This window comes from Lupinus angustifolius, chromosome LG20 (genome assembly GCF_001865875.1).
Source record: "Lupinus angustifolius cultivar Tanjil chromosome LG20, LupAngTanjil_v1.0, whole genome shotgun sequence".
Lineage (NCBI taxonomy): Eukaryota > Viridiplantae > Streptophyta > Magnoliopsida > Fabales > Fabaceae > Lupinus > Lupinus angustifolius.
The window spans coordinates 3,971,613-3,992,871 of record NC_032028.1 but is presented as its reverse complement, the minus strand read 5'-3'; the positions used below and the strand labels follow the sequence as shown (position 1 = coordinate 3,992,871).

At 34.7% G+C, this 21,259-nt stretch overlaps 3 protein-coding genes across 3 annotated transcripts; 1 reads left to right on the top strand and 2 right to left on the bottom strand.

The window, feature by feature from the left end:
- LOC109336174 (BRCT domain-containing protein At4g02110) lies at positions 448-7,277 on the bottom strand. The gene is made up of 9 exons (XM_019572604.1): positions 6,938-7,277; positions 6,747-6,851; positions 5,735-5,836; positions 5,549-5,633; positions 5,292-5,361; positions 5,086-5,130; positions 2,016-4,748; positions 1,409-1,625; positions 448-1,247 (listed from the first exon to the last, which is right to left on the bottom strand). The coding sequence occupies exons 1-9, from the start codon at positions 7,109-7,111 to the stop codon at positions 666-668; spliced, it is 4,113 nt and encodes a 1,370-aa protein (XP_019428149.1). The 5' UTR covers positions 7,112-7,277; the 3' UTR covers positions 448-665.
- Positions 8,136-9,949, top strand: LOC109336787 (transmembrane protein 205-like). The gene is made up of 3 exons (XM_019573607.1): positions 8,136-8,423; positions 8,538-8,757; positions 9,463-9,949. The coding sequence occupies exons 1-3, from the start codon at positions 8,227-8,229 to the stop codon at positions 9,676-9,678; spliced, it is 633 nt and encodes a 210-aa protein (XP_019429152.1). The 5' UTR covers positions 8,136-8,226; the 3' UTR covers positions 9,679-9,949.
- On the bottom strand, positions 12,166-15,566 carry LOC109336792. The gene is made up of 5 exons (XM_019573613.1): positions 14,863-15,566; positions 13,975-14,448; positions 13,677-13,736; positions 13,150-13,566; positions 12,166-13,062 (listed from the first exon to the last, which is right to left on the bottom strand). The coding sequence occupies exons 1-5, from the start codon at positions 15,445-15,447 to the stop codon at positions 12,484-12,486; spliced, it is 2,115 nt and encodes a 704-aa protein (XP_019429158.1). The 5' UTR covers positions 15,448-15,566; the 3' UTR covers positions 12,166-12,483.

The window sequence follows — 21,259 nt, the reverse complement described above, 5'->3', positions numbered from 1 at the left end:
TAATAAAAGTATTGCCTTTTCTGTTTTGCTGATACATTGTGACACGAGAAGAGCTTTGCCTCATTTACGAATGGGCTGGGCTTGATGGCCGTTGAACCTTAAAGCTATCAAACCAGGTGACTGGCATTAGCTATGGCCCTAAAAAGAGAACATCATTGGACCATCGTGTGTTGTATTTCCCTTTTTTATTTCGTCTCTTTTATTTTCAATGTTGCCAGTTCACACCTCAATGCACATGTTGCTCCAAGATTTTGAATTTTAAAATCTCTTGCACATAGTAGGATCCGTGGTAGATATATGTGCATTTTTTCTTTCACAAACGAAAAAATTCTTTCCAAAATTTAAACTCGCAATCTTAATGTCATGTAGAAGAAACCCACTTAGATTTGAATTTGAAGTGGTTTATCTTTCTCTCTACTTGATTGTAAACTGATTTTTGCATCATAAATTTCGGTTAAGAAAGCATGGTCTTATCTACACGCAGTACATCAGACAGTTTAAAAATACGCACATTGCTCTTTACTGTTGAGTCCCATATAAAATGCTAAGCAAGCACTAAGGATCACACATTATGACAACTATCTAGGAACAGTTAAGTACAAGGTGCCCAGTCACCAATGATTATTACAAATTCAGGCAAGTTTCCAATCAAAGGGGATGGCATATCACTCCCTCTTGGATGAAGACATGGCACCCTTTTTCCTTTTCTTAGAAGAATTTGATAACTTTGAGGTTTCATTGCATTTTGGGCAAAACCAATCTTCCTCGGGAACTTCTGTGAGTGGAGGATCACAGCAATCAATATGAGTACCAACTCCACAACCAACAGAACTCTTTTCATCACCACAAATCAGCATTACATCTCCTCTATCCCCGGATCCACATACTCGGCAAATTGTATCCTCTTCCTTATTATCCTCATCACAATCCTTGGGAGGAATGAGCTCCTCAACAATTTCTTCCGCCTTGCTTTGAAGTTTATCATATGACCTCTCTGCCCAAGTATGAGTGCCATATAGTACATGTCTCTCAAGGGAGAACCCAGGTTTGCAGACATATTCGACCAAGTAGTCGGCTAAAACACAAGGTATCTCATGTTTTAAGAACTCTTGGACCCACACATCAACACGTGGCATGCCAGGACTAACTATGGCATAGTCGACCCCAGTGTCAAGGAAACGGGTATAAGGAGGAGAAGTTGCTAATATTGTTCCATCTCCAGATTTGATCACACGCTTCAAAGTATCCTGTAAAACAATTGAGTTGAAAAAAAAACATGACAAACTAAAAAATCAAATATAAACTATGTGGCTGGCCAGTTGCAAAATCTATGCCATTTCAAATGATCATGGCAGTACTGGAAGGTGGGAAAGGAATTAAACAATATAAAATTCAAAAGAAAACCTACCAAAGGTGGGGCAATGCAATCACCATATACAATAATGCGCATTCCATAGAAAGCGCCATGACCTGTCCTCTCTCTCAACAGCCGCCACTTTCTCGGGGCCTCCATATTTATTGCTCCATCCTCAGTGAGACCACTCTTGTGCCACTCATAACGCCCCTCTGGCAACAATTTTCCTGCCTGGGTGCTGGCAGTTAAGAAATCAGTTTTAAGAATCCACCTGCATTCCAGCAGAGATTAGTTAGAACATTTATATGCATACATGCATTAAAGAACATAAAATTAGCAACACACTAAATATAACATTGTTCCTATTGTCTGTACTCATAAAGTGAAACTTTAAAATAGTGAGAAAAGCAAACTACATTGACTGCACGCAACATAGCATTAAATGCAAAAAAAGATTTTTGTCCTTCCAAATCCCTTTTTGACAACATTAAAAAAAGGTATAAGTTAGACAATTTTTGTAGAACTAGTTGTAACACGATTCTCTCCACTCTAAAAAATTTCAAATAAGGAAAGCATCCAGACAATATTCTCTTCCTGAGTTTTGTATACATTTGAACACTCTGCAGTAGCAGGGGATGGGTTTACGCCCAATATTTCTTACCTTCCTGATGCAGCAGCAGCAAAAAATTTCTCCGTCCTGCGTACAGGGTCTGGAACTATGAAATGTGTTGCCTGATATGACCACTGATGAGAATCCCGGCAAACCCTTCCTTTTAAACGCTTGATTACTTGTTGAAACTCCTTTCTTTGTAGCCTATGACCACTTACCAAAAAACATGCGGCTTCAGTTTTTGCTTTTGTGTTAGCTTCTGATATTGTTGAATTAGGACCCATTTTCTTAGAGTCAACCTTTACTGGCCTTGCAATAGATTTAATAATTCGACTTCCAATACTTTTGCACTTTGCAGCATCTACTGCTCCATCAATTGGTCTATTCTCCTTGTTCTCTTCAATAAAGCTATCTGACTTATTTCTTTGTGTGGTTGAGCTCTCACTTAAGTCGGCAGGAGGGGGTATCTCTTCCAGTAGTTCCATCTCTGCCTCATTTTCCCTTTCAGTATGAATCTTGTCCACAGATACTGCCTCTTCAGAGTTCTTCTTGGCAACCGTGCACTTCTTAGTTCTACCTGCAGGACTTTTCTTTAATTGATGCTTGACTTCTAACTTTGAGGATGAGCGCTCACTGGGCATTTCTCCAGGGATTTCCATCTCTGCCTCATGTTTACTCTCATTATGATTCTTCTCCACCGCTGCCGCCTCTTCAGATTTTGAAAAATGCCTGGCAAGTGTGGTCTTTTTGGTTCTACATGCAGGACGTTTTGTCCTTTGATGCTTTACTACTAACTTTGAGGTTGACTGATCACTTATATCAGCCAGGGGGGGCATTTCACCGGGGATTTCCATCTCTGCCTCATGTCTCCTCTCATTATGATTCTTCTCCACAGATACAGCCTCAGCAGATTTCAACAAATCCTTGGTAACTGTGGTCTTTTTAGTTCTAACTGCAGGACGTTTTGTCGCTTTATGCTTTACTTTTAACTCTGAGGTTGAGTCAACCAGTGAAGGTGGCTTCTGTTTTTTCGTTTCAGTTTTGTTACTTTTTGGAGGCATTGTTTCTTCGTATTCTGCCATATTGTGAGTTGCTTTTGACTGCACATTTGTTGTGTTTACTGTTTTAGAAACATGAACCAATTCAGACTTGTTTTCATCAAGTGACATTCCCAACTCATCTTCATATTTGTCATCTGGAGCCTCTGTTTCATCATCAAAAATTTTTGTTCTGCCACCAGCATCTTCTGCATATTTACCAATGGTCTCTTCCTCCTTTTCTTTATTAAGATTAAGGATTTCAGGGGACGCCTGAAGCTTCTTCAGATCACAAGTTGCTATCTCTTCACTTCCACTAAAAAAGCTTACACCTTCACCTTGCACAGTAGTTTCATTCAAGGAAACTGATCTTTTCTGTTTAGCAGAATCACCTACTTTAGGTCTACGACCCGAACTTTTCTTGGCAACTGACTTCTTGCGGGGTGATTTTCTAATCAGCTTGCCACTTTCTTTGTTGCTTAAATCCAAATGAACAAGACCAATGAGTTCCTCGTTTGGTAACTTCTTGTTACCAGGTGATGAACACTCCAGATTTTTCATGATTTTATGTTGCTCTGCTTCATGACCATCATCAACTTCTCTCATTTCAAAACCTGTGAAATCAGGCTTGCCCATAATTTTAGACTCGCGTAAGCTTTGAACAGCTGCTTGTGCTGAAGACTGACAGGCATTATCACATTGAGCGGACTCTAAGCTTGCATTTCTTGAAAATGGCTCATCAAATGCCATTGACTTGGAGTTAGAAGCTTCAGATTTAGAAATTGAGCAAATGTTTGAGTTACTTACACCATCTATGCCAGCAGAAACACACCCATCAGCCACATGTGGTTCGTTAACCAGAGATGCCATTTTTAATGCTCGATATTTGCCATTTGATAATGGGGTTCTTTCCTTGGACAATTTTCCATCAGTAGTCATCTTTCTTGTTTTCAATTTAGTAGAAGAAGCTTCCTTTATCCTCTTTTGAGGCAATAAATTAATTGAATCATCCCCTTTAATAAAATCATTTCCTTTCCCGGAACCTTCAATACAGGTATATTTGATTCCCTCACTTGCATTTTCTACCTCAGTAGAAGAGGTTTCAAGGTTGTTACCAAATTTGAAATCATCCAAAGGTGACACAGCTGGGCCAGTTGCATTGCCTGAGCATTCGTCTAAGTTCCTTGGAAGAGTAAATCCCCGTTGGTTCTTTTTAGAATAACTCATAGAATTAAACTTAGCATCTGAATGTGTAAGTCTCTCAGCACTTGCAGTCGAGGATCTCAAGTCACAAACCAACTTCTTAGACTCTGAAGTTCCGGTATTTGGATCAGGTGGCAGACCAGATGAAATTGCATTTGAGAACTCAGCATTCTTAGATGCACTGATCTTAACATATGTGTCAGGCATCTGAGATGATGTAGCATGTATAGAAACATCAGCAGCCTGAGCACTTATCTTCATGTTATCAATATAGTGAAAGCTCAAGTCCCGACCAGATATGTTCTTATTTTGTGGGGTAACTACAGAGCCTTCACCATTATTAACTTTTGGCAAAACCTGTCGACCAGAATGTTCTGAGGTGGCATTTGATGGCTCCCCAGCTGATTTTGTCAATCCATGACCAAATTTCGAACTAAGGGGACTTCTGTTCATATTCCTCCCCCCGGATTGCCCCAACTTGGAATCTTCAGCTTCTTCCTCAGAATCCTTAGCTTCTGCTTCCAATGCCTCTAATTCATAGCCACTTGTTGAGAAGGAACCAAATTTCAGTAATTAGTTGAATGATAAAGAAACACTTAGAATTCAATGTTTTATTAATGAACATGATTTATGATAGAGCATTATGACATTGTTCGATCCATGTAACCGACCCACCTAATTGGATAAAGGCTTGGTTGTTGTTGTAATTAGTTGAAATGGATAAGACTTTTCAGAAGCTAAGGGGATATAAACTGGTAATATTTATACCATCTTAGGATGACAGATGAATGATAGCAAGTACACATGTTAAACCTTTTAACCAATGGTGTATGCAAATCCATTATCAAATTTCATACGATGAACATTGGCACAGTGCTCACCTTTTGTTATATTTGTCTTCAGGAAGAAGGATCCAATCCCTCAAGCTGAAGAAATACACAGCAACTTAGAGTTAGAGAGTCCATTTTTATATAAAGCGAAGCAGTCAAATGAAAAGGTTTAAATGGCTTAGATTTCATATGCATCCTATATCCATATAAAGTTTTAAACAACATAACTCCATGTGAAACAGAAAAAACATACATACCAATCTTCTAACCAACGGTGATTTACTAGCTTTATTGTGCCCATTTTCTTGGCAAGTTCATACTTCTCCCCTACATACCAAAAATAAATAAATACTTTGATATCGGGGGTCAAATCTAAAAGAAAACTTTGAAAGATGGTGAAAACAATCAAATGAGCGTCTGACAGATCATCAATCTATAAAGCAATTGAATGAACAAAAGTAGCAAACAAATGCTCTGCATTGTAAATGTCCAAACATCATAAGATGAAACAAACCTTCAAATTTGTAGCATATAAGATGGGTAACCTTGTTCGCTACTAATGGCTTTGAAAAGTGTGCACCCATTAGGCCAACCATTGTCTGAAGAGGGGAAATAATGGGAAGTCAAGTACTGCTATATAAAAATGATGTGCATAAGCTCCCGGGAAAAATGGAATACAATAAGTATATGATAAGCCTACCATAATGTCATCACGGTCCTGACGCAGATAACCAGTCAAGCACATAATCAATTTTTGTGCACCAGGTATTCCATTTAAATCTTTTAGGGGTCTGTACATAACCTGTAAGATAGGAATTTTTTGCTCAGAGTCCAAAACTGTGTTAGAGGTTTAACTTACTATAACTTCATCCTACAAAGAAGCAGAAGCATGAAACTCACTAGTGGCTGTTAAAATGACATGTAGAAGATCAAAAAATTTCCAGACATACAAATGTAAAAAAACAAATTGCTCAATTTTTTATCCTTAAATACATTATGTAAACAAATTCAATTATTTCTCATGCCTTTTTGGTAAAATATAAATAAGTGTATGAAATTTTCACTACTATCCTAGCCTGCTCTCATCATTGGCTAAAAGCGCCAAATAATGCCATTCAGCTTTACCCCAAATTCAAATACTAATTTTTCAATAAAAAACATTTAGAGTACATCACCCAGTGGAATAAAGGTTTAGTTGTTGTAGTTGTAAAAAGCATTTAGAGTAAGGGAATTTCTCTTGCAAAGTTATTGTTGGTTTGACACTATTCTTGTAGTTGTACTACCTTCCATTTAATAAACTTTCCCCATTAAAGCTTTTTTTCAGTCCTCTCCTCATAGGTTTATCTGTCATCCTCTCAATACATGACACTTCAACTTTCTCAGTTTCTTCCACACACATATTCATTCCTAATCTCATGTTTTCTTGTATAGCCGTTATCTAACTTAACATCCTCGTCTCCGCCACACTTTTTGTCAGCAATTTACTAGTTACGAACCAAAAATCAGTAACATAAACTAGTCTTAGAACACCCTAAACTTGAATTGTGTCTTTCATCCCAAATATCACAACAACCACTCACACTAATTGTAAGATGGAACCAACACACCCAGATAATACAACTTATGGTACATTATATGAAACTAATATAGTATTTATTTTAATAATAAAAGGAATTATAAGAGGATCATAGAAAATGGAAAAAGAAACTAACAGAGGCAGGATCAACGGGCATTCCAATATCAGCACTATGATCAACCCACAGTGCAGTGACGAGTGTCTTCCCATCTTTTCTCGCAGCAACACACACTGGATCATCCTACACATACACACATAACATCACATAATTCACACTATCTCACTTCACTTCAACGAGAAGTAAAATAAAAACGAAATTGATCTTACATATGCAATCTTATCAACAATAACATGCGAGCAATTTGCACCGTACTTCCCTGCATCAACACCACCGCCATTTACAAGCTTGAATCGAATATTGCTCTCCGAAACGGGATTAAATCCGAAGAGTGTGAAATGAACACCACGAAACACTTGCGACGGATAACTCGTTTCTAACATTTGGTTTTATCGATTTTATGAGCAAAAAAATAATAAAAAGAGTGAGGTAGATAGATGCCACCAGAATCGTACAGAAGAAGCTTTGAAAACACTAACAAGAAGAAACTAGAAACCAAAGGAAGGGTTTTTTATTTATTTAACTTTATTTGCAACTTGCGGTGTTTTTTTTTCAGGTCGATAGGAGAGGGAATTTTTCTGATTTGATTTTAGTGGCGGGACATGAAATCTTCTGTGGGCTGGCTATAGCATCATCCAGCCCCATAAAAAATGACACCGGCTAATGGGCCCAGGCCCATATAAGCGTCTTTATATTCAATTAATGAAATTAATGATGGTAGGTCAGATATAACCATAAAAAATAATATAATAATACTAATAACTAGTCTAAATAACAAACACTTTTTATGTCTCTCAACCCAACATTCATATTTTATGATATTAAATTATTAATTTTTCAAACTTTACTATAAAGAATTAAAATATTTTTTATATTGAATATACTTATCTTATAACTTTTTGTATTTATTATATATCCAATTTAAGGTAAGATATATAGTATTATCTATAGTGTTAATAAAACAAAAATAATTATTAATCATCATGGTATAATTTTCAAATTTCATCTATCATTTTTAACTTGTCTCCTTAATAAATGGAAACTTCTATATCTTGTTTTATTTTTTCATCAATACATTATTATTTTTTCACGCATTCTCTTATTTTTATCTAACCAAAAAGTAAGACATAATAGCACATGAAAAATATCCAACAACACAATAATGATTATTAGACGCAAAAAATAAAAAGTTTATTTATATCATATCAACTATTACATTTTATCTTCTTATGTTGCATTTCTTATTCTTATACACTTTATTATATAATAAAAATAAGATTGTGGAGTATTAATAGTGATTAAATTGAAGTATATGTTTTAAATATTAAGTACAAAATAGTAAATTGAAATGAGTTTGACGTTATAGTAAATGTCTTTCATAACCAAAAAAATGATGGTAGGTGGGTGAGATAGAAAATTACAAAAAGGCATTTTGGTTGCTTCTTCAATATTTCAACAAACAATCTTTAGTATTGTCTGAGTCTGAGTGAAAGAAAGTATGGGTTGGGTTACACGATTCTTAACGGCGGTGGCTTTCTTAGCCGTGGGAGTTATATTCTCACCGGAGACATTCCGATCAAACTCTGACGCAACCAATGTCTCTACCTACCTCAAATTGGCCCACCTCCTCAGCTTCTCCACCGCTTTCGGCGCCGCACTCTGGGTCACATTCATCGGCGGCATCATCATGTTCAAGTAATTATAACTTTACCTTTTATGCCCTAATCTCTAATCATTACACTGAAATTTGTGAAATGAATAGTGGAGTGGTAATTTTTGTTAAATTGAGAATTATAATTGTTTGATTAGGAATCTGCCAAGGCATCAATTTGGTAACTTGCAGAGTAAGATGTTTCCAGCGTATTTCTCATTGGTGGGTGTGTGTTGCGCTATATCGGTAGCATCCTTTGGTTATCTTCATCCGTGGAAAACTTCATCTCCTACCCAAAGATTCCAACTTGGCTTTTTGCTCTCTGCATTTGCATTCAATCTTACAAACTTGGTTGTCTTTACGCCTATGACCATCGAGGTATATTCTTTATTTCTTTCCCCATTTTTTTGCTAATTTGTTTACTTTGAGAATATATTTGTTGAAGTAGTTCCTCAAGTTTGTTGTGAAATTTTATTTGGTCCTTCTAGTGGGTGGGAGTTAGTTTATTTAGTGAAGTGCAAAATGGTGTCTGTGACTTGGTCAGAAAGGTATGTTTTTATCACAATCAATACCTAACCAAAAAAGGCAAATAATCGTGATGCATAACAAGCCAGGCTGGATTAGTGACCAAGACTAGAAGTAGCTTGAATAATTTATTGTAATGGAACTGGAAACAAAAAATGGTGGATAACTATTGCTTGAGCTATATGATTCTAGTGAAGACCAAAGCGGTTTGTTCATAAAGATTGGTGTTTCTTTTATCATATGCACTCTTAGCATTATCTATTTACAAACTAAAATGAATGAATTATTTGGTCTGAATTTTATTTCACACACATGCAACAATTTACCTATTCATTAGGAGTATAAGACCTTTTAGGTGGTTTAGGTCACTTCGAAGCTTGATCACGTTTACGGATCCTTTCAATTCTGATTTTTGCTTCTATAACTCGACCAGATTAACACTTGAACAAGAAGTTCATGGTGGATTGAAATTTTAATTTTTTCTTTTTGCTCTATCACTTCATTTGCCATCAAAGTTTTGATAGTTCATAATATAACCAATCAGTTGTTCTGATACAGATGATGAAACAAAGGCATAAAGTGGAAAGAGAAAATAATATTGGGGATGAAGTAGGGCGGTCAAAAAATGTGGAAGTTGCGAAGTCGAACCCAAAGCTTGCAGCCATGAACAAGAAGTTTGGTATGATTCATGGATTATCTTCCCTTGCCAATATCTTGTCTTTTGGAAGCCTTGCAATGCACTCCTGGTACTTGGCTGGTAAACTTGATCTATGACTCTATTAAAGATGGTTGATCTCCTTGCATAGATGTATATCTAGTCAGTATCCCAGTGTACTATTTATATGCTAGTTATTTTGCTTGTTTTCTGGCCAAGTAAAAGAAAACTAGAATGTCTATGCAATTTGTGAAACGTACTATCAAAGTATTACAGGGTATTGGTTGACCATGGGTCGTGTGGCTTGTCATGGAAACACAATGCAATCACCCTAACATAAATAAACAATTAAATAAATTATGTTTACAACTTCCTGTAATCAAAGGTAAATTCCCTGCATGGGCAGAGTTACGTATCTGCTTTTCTTGTACTACTTCTATTCTTGCTGCTTCATATTGGGAGGGTATACATTTTGCTATTCTCTTGGAAATCAACAAGGCTTGACAGGTAGATAGCTATAGCTTTTTTGCCAGGATAAGTTATAAACTTGTGCCCACTTTGGTGATATTTTTGCTTCAATAGGATAAGTCTCCTGTTGACAGTTGAGGCACCTTTGAGAGAAAATATCATGAGTTGGCATGGTTCTTGACCAATGACTGTCAAAGTGAGGCCTATCTATGTGAATATTCTCTAAAACCTTGAGCATGATGATAGTGATGGTGCTGTGCACGTCAATGTCTAAGTGAAAAGGGTGTTTTGAGGTTTGCTCAAAAAGTGGGGTTGAATTTTAACAGGCGGGGTGAAAATCAATCCACTTCTAATTTATCCAACTGAAACCCTCACTCATTTAATCCCTAGCCCAGTTTCACTGAACATTGCATATTAGTCCAGTGAGAAGGAATATCAATCTTTATATTGTGGCAATGGCATATATGTGGATGTTAAGGTTAATGATTTCCAAAAGCAGCTTTGTACTGCAAACCAATTTTATGATATCAGACCGAAACATTAACTGAGGAGGTTGAGGAGGTTTTGTACGAGGTTTAACTGATTTTAGTCGATTAGACCGTCAGATGAGACTGACGTGATATATAATTGATAATTATATATTATATATTAAAAATCATTAATGCAATATTATGGGCTTGTAGCTCATCTGGAAGCCATTCTAAAATTCGAATTGAGGAACTTTAATAAGTTTTTAACGGTAAAGCATTTTTTTAATTTAGTCGTCCAATTAGCTTCAAGGGTTATTCCAGTCAAACCAGATTTTGCACAGTCTAAAACAAGTCTGTGGTTGAAGCTGTCAGATCATTTGATCCAGTTTTTTATATCATCACTACAAACTAATGGAGTCATATATATTGTTTAATCTGGATTCCCTTGTGGAACATTACTAATTCTGTGGCCATAAAAGGATGATCAGGTGTCACATTAGCACTTATATCACGTTATATGCTTAGATTTCTTGTCAACTTCATCCTACATTTCAACTACTTGCTTGACACCAGTGGTAAAAGGATCCATGATTCCAGAATACATTTGACACTAACAAGTATCACTGAGAACTGACCCATAATCCACATCAATCAAACAAGAACACTAAAATTGTGATAAAGCTCTTTGGTAATTTCTACTTATCCCTCCATTCACAATGCCCTTGAGCAGCGAGTTATTATTCTTACTTGTGGGTGTCGATCATTCTCTTCTGGCTCTTTTTTTGTCTCGAGAGTGGCAACTTCTTTCCTTGTATCCTATCGTGCTAAAATAGAATATTATCTTCCACTTTTTCAAATTGCATTTTACATGACGTATTTTTTTGAATATGCAAGGATGAAATCTTGGGCTAATGCATTATTGTTGATTAAGATGTTTATTGATGAGACTCTTTTACGTGTTACTGGTGTCCACAAAGATGAGTTTAATATCTTGCACACAAACTCTAATTTTCCTTCAGCATTTGTGACCACAAAACAAGGACGATTGGAGAAGTATTAAAGGAAGTCTCACCTGATTCTTGTTGGTCCAACCATGCAATCAAATCCTTTAATTCCTTTAATTGGATCAATATAACAATATAAGCAGCACTTGAATGCTAAAACAATTAAGTTTGGAGGTTTGTCTATTAACATTTGAGCTGTCTTGCTCTACAAGCACGGTCCATGAGTGTGTTTGTTATTGCTATAAAATTGAGCTGTACATAAATTCTGGTTATGTTCGAAATTAAAAATTCATTACGTAACAACACAAAACAAATGATGAGGCACACAATGGAACTCCAAAGAAATATTAAGGGATGTTTTTGTCCTACAAAGAACACTAACAAAATGTTAAAGTATAGAATTCTCTTCCTCTCTCCCTTAATCCTACTCCACAATCCTTGATGCATGGCCTCAGCCATATACCACCAACGTCATTGTTGCTAGATCGAAGGTAGCATTACTTAGGTGAAAGTTGGTTCAGGCAAAAGGGCTCTTGTTGAGTTCTATGCCTCTAAGTAATGGAGTAAAGTACATACCAGAAAAATAAAACATGAATTAAATATATATGAATCTTATATTTCGTGACCAACAATAATGAAAAGATACAAGAGTTCCTTGCTAATTAGTGTATCTATCACCCCATTCCATCCATGATATAGTTGTTCTAGGTGGTTGTGCTGGTGTATAAATAATAGTTTCGCCTAATTCTTGTTGGTGCAACCATGCACTCAAATCGTTTTATTGGACAAATACTACAATGCTAAACCCAATTTGTGTGTACTAACATTTGAGCAAATACAAGCACGATCCCAACAGAGATTCAATTTGACTTTCAATTTTGAAATTAATGAATAAAGAATCATCTAAGCTGTCCTACCAACCATGTTCCCTTGTCCTATACAACTATCTCCCATGATAAATAACGAATCATGTTATATTCATTCATCTGAAATTAATCACGTTATATGCTCCTAAGAGCAACAACCGTGCAGGGAATAATAGCAACACAAACAAGTGCATATGCTGTGATGCAACAAGCCTGCTGAACCTTTTCAAGGACTCTCTCCCTGTTTGTATCATGCCAAAGAAGGGGTACTGGTTGTGACCCAGATTGACTGAAACCATGGACCTCCCAACAACAAAGCTTGCATCAATTCCTCTTGGAAATACAATAGGCCATTGTACCTTCCGCCTTTGCTCTCTCCTCGCCTTACGGATCTGGTTAAGTTCTTGACGTATCACAGTTCTTACAGTCTTTAAGTAGGAACTCATGTCATGATCCCTTTTTATTGTTCCTCCAGATCCATAAGCTGATCGGTCACTTAATATCTCAAGTGGATGGGGTGAGTTCAAGAAGACTAACTGAGCAGCCCGGATAAGATTGTCTGTCTCATTGGATTCTGACAAAGGACAACTCAAAATATATAGACCACTGCCTGAAGGCAACAGAGGATGGCTCGGTGAAAACTTCTTGTTTGGTTGTAGAATCAGCAGTTCACCCATCGGTGCAAATAGTAGTTTCTGCAGTAAAAAAATCACGATAATTAGAGGGCTTATATGAAAGAGATTTCTTTCTTTAATTAATTTTTTCGGATAAGCAGTACTTACTTGGCTATTAAGACAAGGATGGTTACGGAAATTCCGATTGATGGCCTTTAGTAGTTTGGCAACATGATTAGGGTAACTGCAAGAAAATGCTCGTGGTACAATGTCTCTGTGCATTGTAATAGATTGCACATGGCTCCGTGGTAATCCGAGCTTGTTTAGCAGACTATCACCTCCACACATGATGGATGGGGAACCAAAAGTTATCACAGGAAGTAGAGAGGAGACTGGCACTTCTTGCCTTATCAAGAGCATAAAATTTACAAGTAATGCCAAGCTTCCCCCGAGAGAATGCCCAGTGAAACGGAAAGTTGAGCAAGAACCGTGAGCTTTTAGGTGAGCATGAACTTCTGGCAACATCTGTTGATACATCCCTTTAGCAGCCTCATAAATACCTCTGTGCACAAGGACATCCAACCCCTAAGATAAACATCAAGAAAGATTCAAAACAATTTATCAGTGAGAAAGGAACGAAATGTCCCCTTTTAATAAAGAAGGATGGCGAAAACTGTTTCAATGTTAACAATTACCTCAAACTGAATCGGCTCAAAAAGTAGGTTTGCTTGCCAGGATGCCAACGTTTCGGAACCCTACATATTTGCAAACGGGAAACAAAAAACAACTTAAGAGAGAACGCCAGAAGATAAACATCCAAAATTGGTAGTGAATTGTACAAACTTTAAAATATTATAAGCTAAATAAAGCAACAAACTAATGGGAAGAAAAGTAATAATGTTTTTATCATATTGAAGTTCTCACAAATTATAGCTAACTTACAAGCGGCAAAGAAAAAAAAGGCATGTTATGTCCTCAATTAATTTTCCCTACCTGAATAATAAAGAATCTTGTACCGCTCTGGTCATCATCGCACACAAACCATTCGCAGGGTGAAGAACGTGTTGAGTTTAGATCATCTGCAACAGCCTGCTTTACTTCCTCCTTTGCCGCAACAACTGCTGTCACAGAATCTGTAGTTGCCATCAAAGATGCAATCTCTGTATTAATGTCAAGGCTTTCGTTGCTTTCTTCGAGTGAACCTTCACCATCAACTGCATCAGAAGATTTGAATGGAAGTACTCTCCTTGTCTGAGCATGCAGATAAGAGGCAGCAGAGGCAGCAATATGATAAGCAGCAGATGCACTTAACCTGTATGCATTGTCTTTCTGCTTATTTCTTTCTTCTTCCTTTTCATTAGTTTCTACTTCTTCGGGATTGTTTTCAACTGTTGCTGCTGCCAATTCCTTCTTCTCTATTGATGAAGTTACAAAACGTAGACCATAGTGTTTCAAGAGTTTTGCCGGCTAAATTATAAAAGCCAAAACATAAATTAGTTCCCTATATACATTTTATGAAAAAACAAATTTAGATTTTCAATCCATTTCAAAACATATCATACAAACAAAAGTCAATAACAGAGTTTCACAGACATTAAAAATAAGCTATGTTGTCCACTTTCTAAGCTGAGAAAAAATGGACAAATTATGGTACATGGAATCTTCCAACAACAGATTTCATGATAAGAAAATCCTAATTATGCAGATTAGTTTCTAAAAATTAGTTAACACAAAGTGGCTATAGATCTGAGGTCACAAAAAGCAATAAATGAGAATCTACAACAAAAACATTATACCCTTTTTGTAAGAGGATGGATATAAACAGACATAAGAACAATGTTAAATTGTTAACAAGATTAAAAAGAAAAAAACATTACATACATTGATATTTGGTATAGAATATGCCAAGTTCCCCAAGTGTGACATTTGAGCATATAATCTAGCTTCAACTAAAGACACCCTTCTTAACATTCTTGAAAACGAGTCTCTATCAAATTGAACCTCCTCTTCTACTTTTTCATCATCATCGTCAACGTTACAACAATCACACTCACACTCGTTGCTTTCACCACCCTTCTCTTCTTCAACAACACCTTCCTTTCCTTCTTCCTCTTTCCACACAGTTTTCACACGCAAAATCTTCAATATCCAATTCCCATTCTGTCCCTCCTCCGCTCTACTCTCAACGACGTCGTTTTCAGCTTCTGCGTTCTCTTCCAATACGGCGTCGTTGACGGAAACTCCACTGTACCGGCTATTCCCGGTTTCCCGTGGCCGCGGCCAGAGAGAGTCCAGGGGGTATTTAAAGGAGAATCTGGAGAACGCAGATTTCTGCGATGGTTTATCTGAGCGACTCATTGCGCTCACGTGAGAAGGGTTGGTGGCGGCGCGTGCACTCAACGATGCGGCCGTGGAGATCGACGGAACAATGCCTGAGATCCCAGTTTTTAAACACATGGTTTCCATTTTTTTCCTTAGCTTTTGGAAAACGCAAATAATGCGTCTTCAACGATGATCTTCTTTTTCTTTCGGAGCTTGCTGTTAAGTTTTTCGGTTTTTCCTGAAGAGTTTGGTTTCGATTGTGTTTGAAGCGCATCAAATGAAGAAATAAAGAGAAGGGAGCTTTTAAAAAGAGGAAACAAATAAACAACCTTTATTTAAACTATAATCTTTTTCGAAGAATAAAATAAAAAAGTTGGATCTGTAAAGAATGGGATAATTAAATTTTGCATTTTGAGATATGATATATGTTTATTTTTTATACATCAAATTCATTAATATTAAATAATTAATATAAAAAACCTGCAAAATAGGTCACCAATCTTCCTACCATTTTTTTAGTTTTTTATTTTATTTTTACAATTTGTTACATTATTTTCTAACCGATATTTATTTTTTTATTTTAGATTTAGCACACAGAATACATGTTCGAACTACTTATTATTACACAATTTTCTTTCAACATGTACTCATATAATTTTCTGTTTAAGCAGAGAGAGATTCTTGTGCTACTTAATCATATTCTAAGAAATTATGAATTAAGTTTTGTAAAATCAAATTAAACTAATCTCAAATCATGGCATATCTTAATAGTCAATCACAAGTTACCAATAATATTTTAAAATATTTGTCTGAATAAAGATTTAGGTAGCAATTAGGACAATCATTATGATTTAGAGATCACTTATATAAATACTTATGGATTACAACTCAGAATGTTTTTGACATGGATGGTGAGATTTAAACGCGTAATTTATAGGATATGAGTTGCATTGTTATAAATTATACAATTTTTCACTGATTTTACATTATGGGCTATTTTGATTTTGATTTTTTAATATGATAATAGAAGTTTGATTTGATTATTTTTGTGTTTGTAAAGAAGAGGGTTAAGAGAGGTAGTATTATTTTAATGTTTCCTTTCCTCGTATTAATTTTCAGTATCAAACAAAGATACCCAATTAAAAAAATCAGATGGATATGCAAGCTGTTACTGAAATTACACTGGAATAGAAGAAAATTTGTATTGAAAATTTAATGAGCATTCTATGTGTGATATTGAAAAACTGTGTGCTTTCAAAAAACAATGTGTCTGTAAAAATATAATATTGCGTTTAAATATCTTAATTAATACCTGTCTAAAGACATTCATCATGATTACCTTATTATACTTAATTATCACTATTCTTGTTGCTTGATTATGATGATTATAATTTAATTTCCGAATTTAAGCATTTAAATGATGGCTTTTCTTGGTGTTATAATATTTAATGAATAATGTTATACTAAATTCTTCTACAATACTTGTATAAAAATAAAATATCATTTTGTAATATACCACTTTATTGTTGTAGAAAAATTTGTAGTAATATTTAATAAGAGAATAACGTTATTTTCCATATCTAATATATAATTATGTAGTCTCCAACAGAATAAATTATTTTATAAACTTAATTATTACATACAAAGTCATATATCATATATTTCTTTCTAAATCAATAATTGATAACAAAATATTATTATTATTATTTTTATAAATTATGAATTAGAAGTTCATGAAGATTTATATGAAAATATATAATTTTTCTAAACCTGACACTAGGTTGAGGATGTAGTAGTTTGTAAATAGAGGATTTTACATGTTTGATTAGAGAATTGTGAACTGCTATTTTATGTGTGATGGGAGCACACTGTCTTATAGTTTATGTCACTTCATGTTATAGATTTGTAAATTATCAGAAAAATATATTTAAGTTAAAATTTAATTATTAAATATATTTTTTGATCAATCACAAGTCCATAACACATAGAGTGATACAAATTATGGGATATCAAATATGTATCCATTTTTGACCTTTGCCCTTTGAGGTTGGTCCTCACGTGGCGAGGTTGCCATTGTGTCTGGTGTTATTCCGTTTTCGTAGGAAAGCGCGTAGGGTACCTAATGCTATGTAGCAATTTCCAAAGACTTTGAAAAGATGGCACATAATAAGCGTGCAGCTGAACTACATGCACTTGTACTTACGTGTTGCTAATTGCTAATATCATAAAGTATCATCCTCCTATCTTTCCGTTTTCTGGGGACATTGCCATACCACTGTTGTCGTACCTGCTACTCGCCATATAAGCACCACTTGTCAATACTATTCTTATTTGTATCAGAGAAAAGACTTGCATAAATGACATATGTAAAGATAACCAATTAAATCTTGTCAATATAGTAAAAGTTTAATTTTACTTAAAATTTAATTATAAATGATAGCACCAACAAACATAAATACATTTATCATATCTAAATATAACATATTATTTGTATCTTCACACAAAATTTTTCTCCCTTTACAAATGCAAACATAATTATTAAAAGTCCCTTTCAGAATACAATAATTATATAAATAATGCAATATTAGTCAAATACCATTTAAATGATATTGATCATACAGACTCATTTTAATAAAAATTGTAGTTTTTTATTTATGAAAATGACATAATTTTTAACAATATGTTATTGTAAAATTTCATTTTTGTTTATTTTGTTAAAGCACAATACCACTAAATCACACATTATATTTTAATAAATGACTTAAATAAAATTATTTATCATATCCTCCAACATTAATGTAACTATAATATATATCTATACCTAATTTCAACAAAATTTGGTTTCATTAGTGAATTATTTAGACTATTATATTACCTTGACCAAATTAATGATCTGTAAGGTAATAATAGTTATGCAAACTTAATCCAATTACACTGTTTGTACCAAAATTTCCAATTATTTAAAGTATAATATTAATTTTAGTTATTTTTTCATTTTAAATTTTAACTGGTTTTGATCAATTATAGTTTTTAATTTAAACTCCGACTTGTTTATGATTAACATTTTAAAATGTTCATAAATTTATATTTTATATATTGTGTAAGTCTTGTGCACGTACTGCAATTTTGATTTCTCATACAACTAGTTCATTTTAGGTGATCAAGTATTATTACAGATATTTGAAATTAGGTTTTTTTAATATCCTCAGTTCTTCGTGAGTTAAATTAAAAAGTGAAACCAATATACATTTTTTCATGTGAACTGCATTTATATGTACCAAAAAAATATTTTAACTGCATATTTTTCGATATTCTCCCCGTAGAATAAAATCGTTTATTCTTTGAAGCTACAAGGTATAGATCAGGCTAGTTTGATTACTATTATTTCCAAACCTTTAATTGTCTTGTTGAAGTTGCAATTTGGTGCACTACACCAGACTTGAACTTAGCTTGAAAGGTTGGAGTTTCTTGAAATATAAGATTTATATGTGGTTTACTTTGCATACTTTTGCCTAAATATTACTGAGTTTAAATTATTTCTTCTACCTGTTCTCATTGTGGCTAGAATATGAAATTTATTTCACATATTGTTGTATACGTGTTACATTTATTTTTCACTCTTTATGTTAACTCATCCATTTATTTTTTATGCGTATTCAAACCCAACTGCAAATACGTGTAAAGAGTAGTATTGCATTTGTAGAGACTATAAATGTAATGGTTGCCAGATGCAATATATGGTTTCTTGTTTTTGAAATAACTACTTACCCTATGTTTGAAAGGTGTATTGACAATATTCCATCCATCATGAATGGAGCTACGAATTTGGGTTTTACAGTTAAGAATTCGGTACAGTTTAATGAATGCATGGTTCAACTAAAACCCATGTTCAACCTACCAGAACCACCACAACATTGTAGTGCTGACATGTGTGATCATTAAAATTGGGTTAGACTTCTCTCAATTAATCAATTAATAGAGAGAGGAGTGTGGTCTTTCCTTTTAGTTTTACAGGTAAAATTGTATTGTCATACTAAATATAAGTATATAAGGAATAAAGATCATCTCTATTAATGGAGAAACAAATGATTGTTTTTTCTCATATTTTCAGTAGCAAAAATGTAATTTCATAATAAATAAAAGGATAAAATATTATTACATGTTGTCTTTTATGTGCTATTGTATGACATTTAAGTAAGATGATAATGTAAACAAAGGGGGGCGACCTATGATTTTTGGAGGTCAATTTCTTGTGAAGAATTCATAACATAGTTTGGTTTATTTTATTTGCATTGTTATTAATAAATGAGAATTTAATTCTCATGTAGTTTAGGATTTATGTTTATTTTTCATTCAAGTATTTTAGTATTTAATTTGATGTATTTTAGGGATTGGGAAATTATTTATTTCCTTGTAATTTGGCATAGTAGTGGCTAAGTGGTGTAGCATAAACAAGGCGACATGAAAATATGAACAATGTAACAATTGTAGAACCAACTTGTGGCTATACTTAAGGGATGAAGAGAAGATGATCAAGTTCACTCAAGCAAGGAAATTTTATGATTAATTCGGTGAGATTAATTAGAGGAATTTTAAAGGCTAATTCAAATTCAAATCGTGAACACCTCAATCCAACCGAAATTGATCCGATCAAATTAGATTAAGCTTGTTAGGATTATGTTAGTTAGGATTTTATCTTCAAATTTCAATTTGTTAAATTAGATCTTATATTTATCTTTTCAACAAGGTAAATCTGCCTATTTATAATTTTGTTTATTCATTAATAAAGTTAAGTTGAATTTTGAGTAAATTTGAATTGTTTTAGTTGAGAGCACTTCTCCTAAAAACCTTAGGCTGGTCGTGGCCACCATTAACAAGTTCTTATCAAGCTTCCTTGCTTGTGGCAAACCTCATAGCTTATCAAGCTTCCATGCTTGTGGCGCTTCCCCCTCCTAATCTTTCCCATTTCCCTCATCAAAACAATCTCAAATTCCCACAATTCACCAAAAACGAATTACAGTTTAAAAAGCTCAAGACTTCAAGCTAAAACGATCCTTAATTCGAAGGCAACCCCCTAGAGGTTGTCATCAAGTGGTCATTAGAGCTAGATTTTGCTTGAAACCCAAATCATGGCCAATGAGGTCAACCAAAGGACAAACATCTTCCTTTCTAGGTGTTCGGTCCAAGGACACATCTGCCTATTAAGTATTGATGGTGGTTGTACCAACATGGCTAGTTCAAGGTTAGTTTCAAAACTAAACTTTGCGACTAAACCACACCCCACTCCTTACCAACTACAATGGTTAAGTGAGATTGGGGAGATTATTGTGAACCAGCAAGTGGAGGTTCCCTTTTCAATAGGGAAATATGAAGATGTAGTTCTTTGTGATGTGGTTCACATGGAGACCAGCCATATACGTTTGGGTCGTCCATGGCAAATGGATAAGAGGACCATCCATGATGGATTCTCAAACAAATATACTTTTTTTCATCAAAACCGAAAGATGGTGTTACGTCCCTTACCTCCTGCACAAGTGATTGAAGATCAAAAGACTTTGAAGAAAAAAAATTGAGGAGGAGAAAAAGTAAATTATGTGTAAAAATGAAATTGAAGAAGAGGGAAGTGAAAGTATTTTGGTCCCAAAGCACCCCCAACCTTCACTCCAGGGTAAAGAAATCTCTTTTTCTACTAAGGAGTATTTGCCTAGTTTTATTCACAAGATTTTGCAAGACTTTGGAGTGATCCTTATTAAAGAAGAAGAACATATTCATCCACACTTTTTGGAGGCTGACTTTTACTTTGGTCAAGTTGCTCATATGGATGTGATTAGGACAAGCCTTGATGACTCAACTCTTACGAAGTTTTCTAAGGATGAATTTTTCCTCACAAAATTAATTTTTGGTGCATGTGTTATTGCTGGACTATTCATCATGGGTATAACCAATGATGAATATG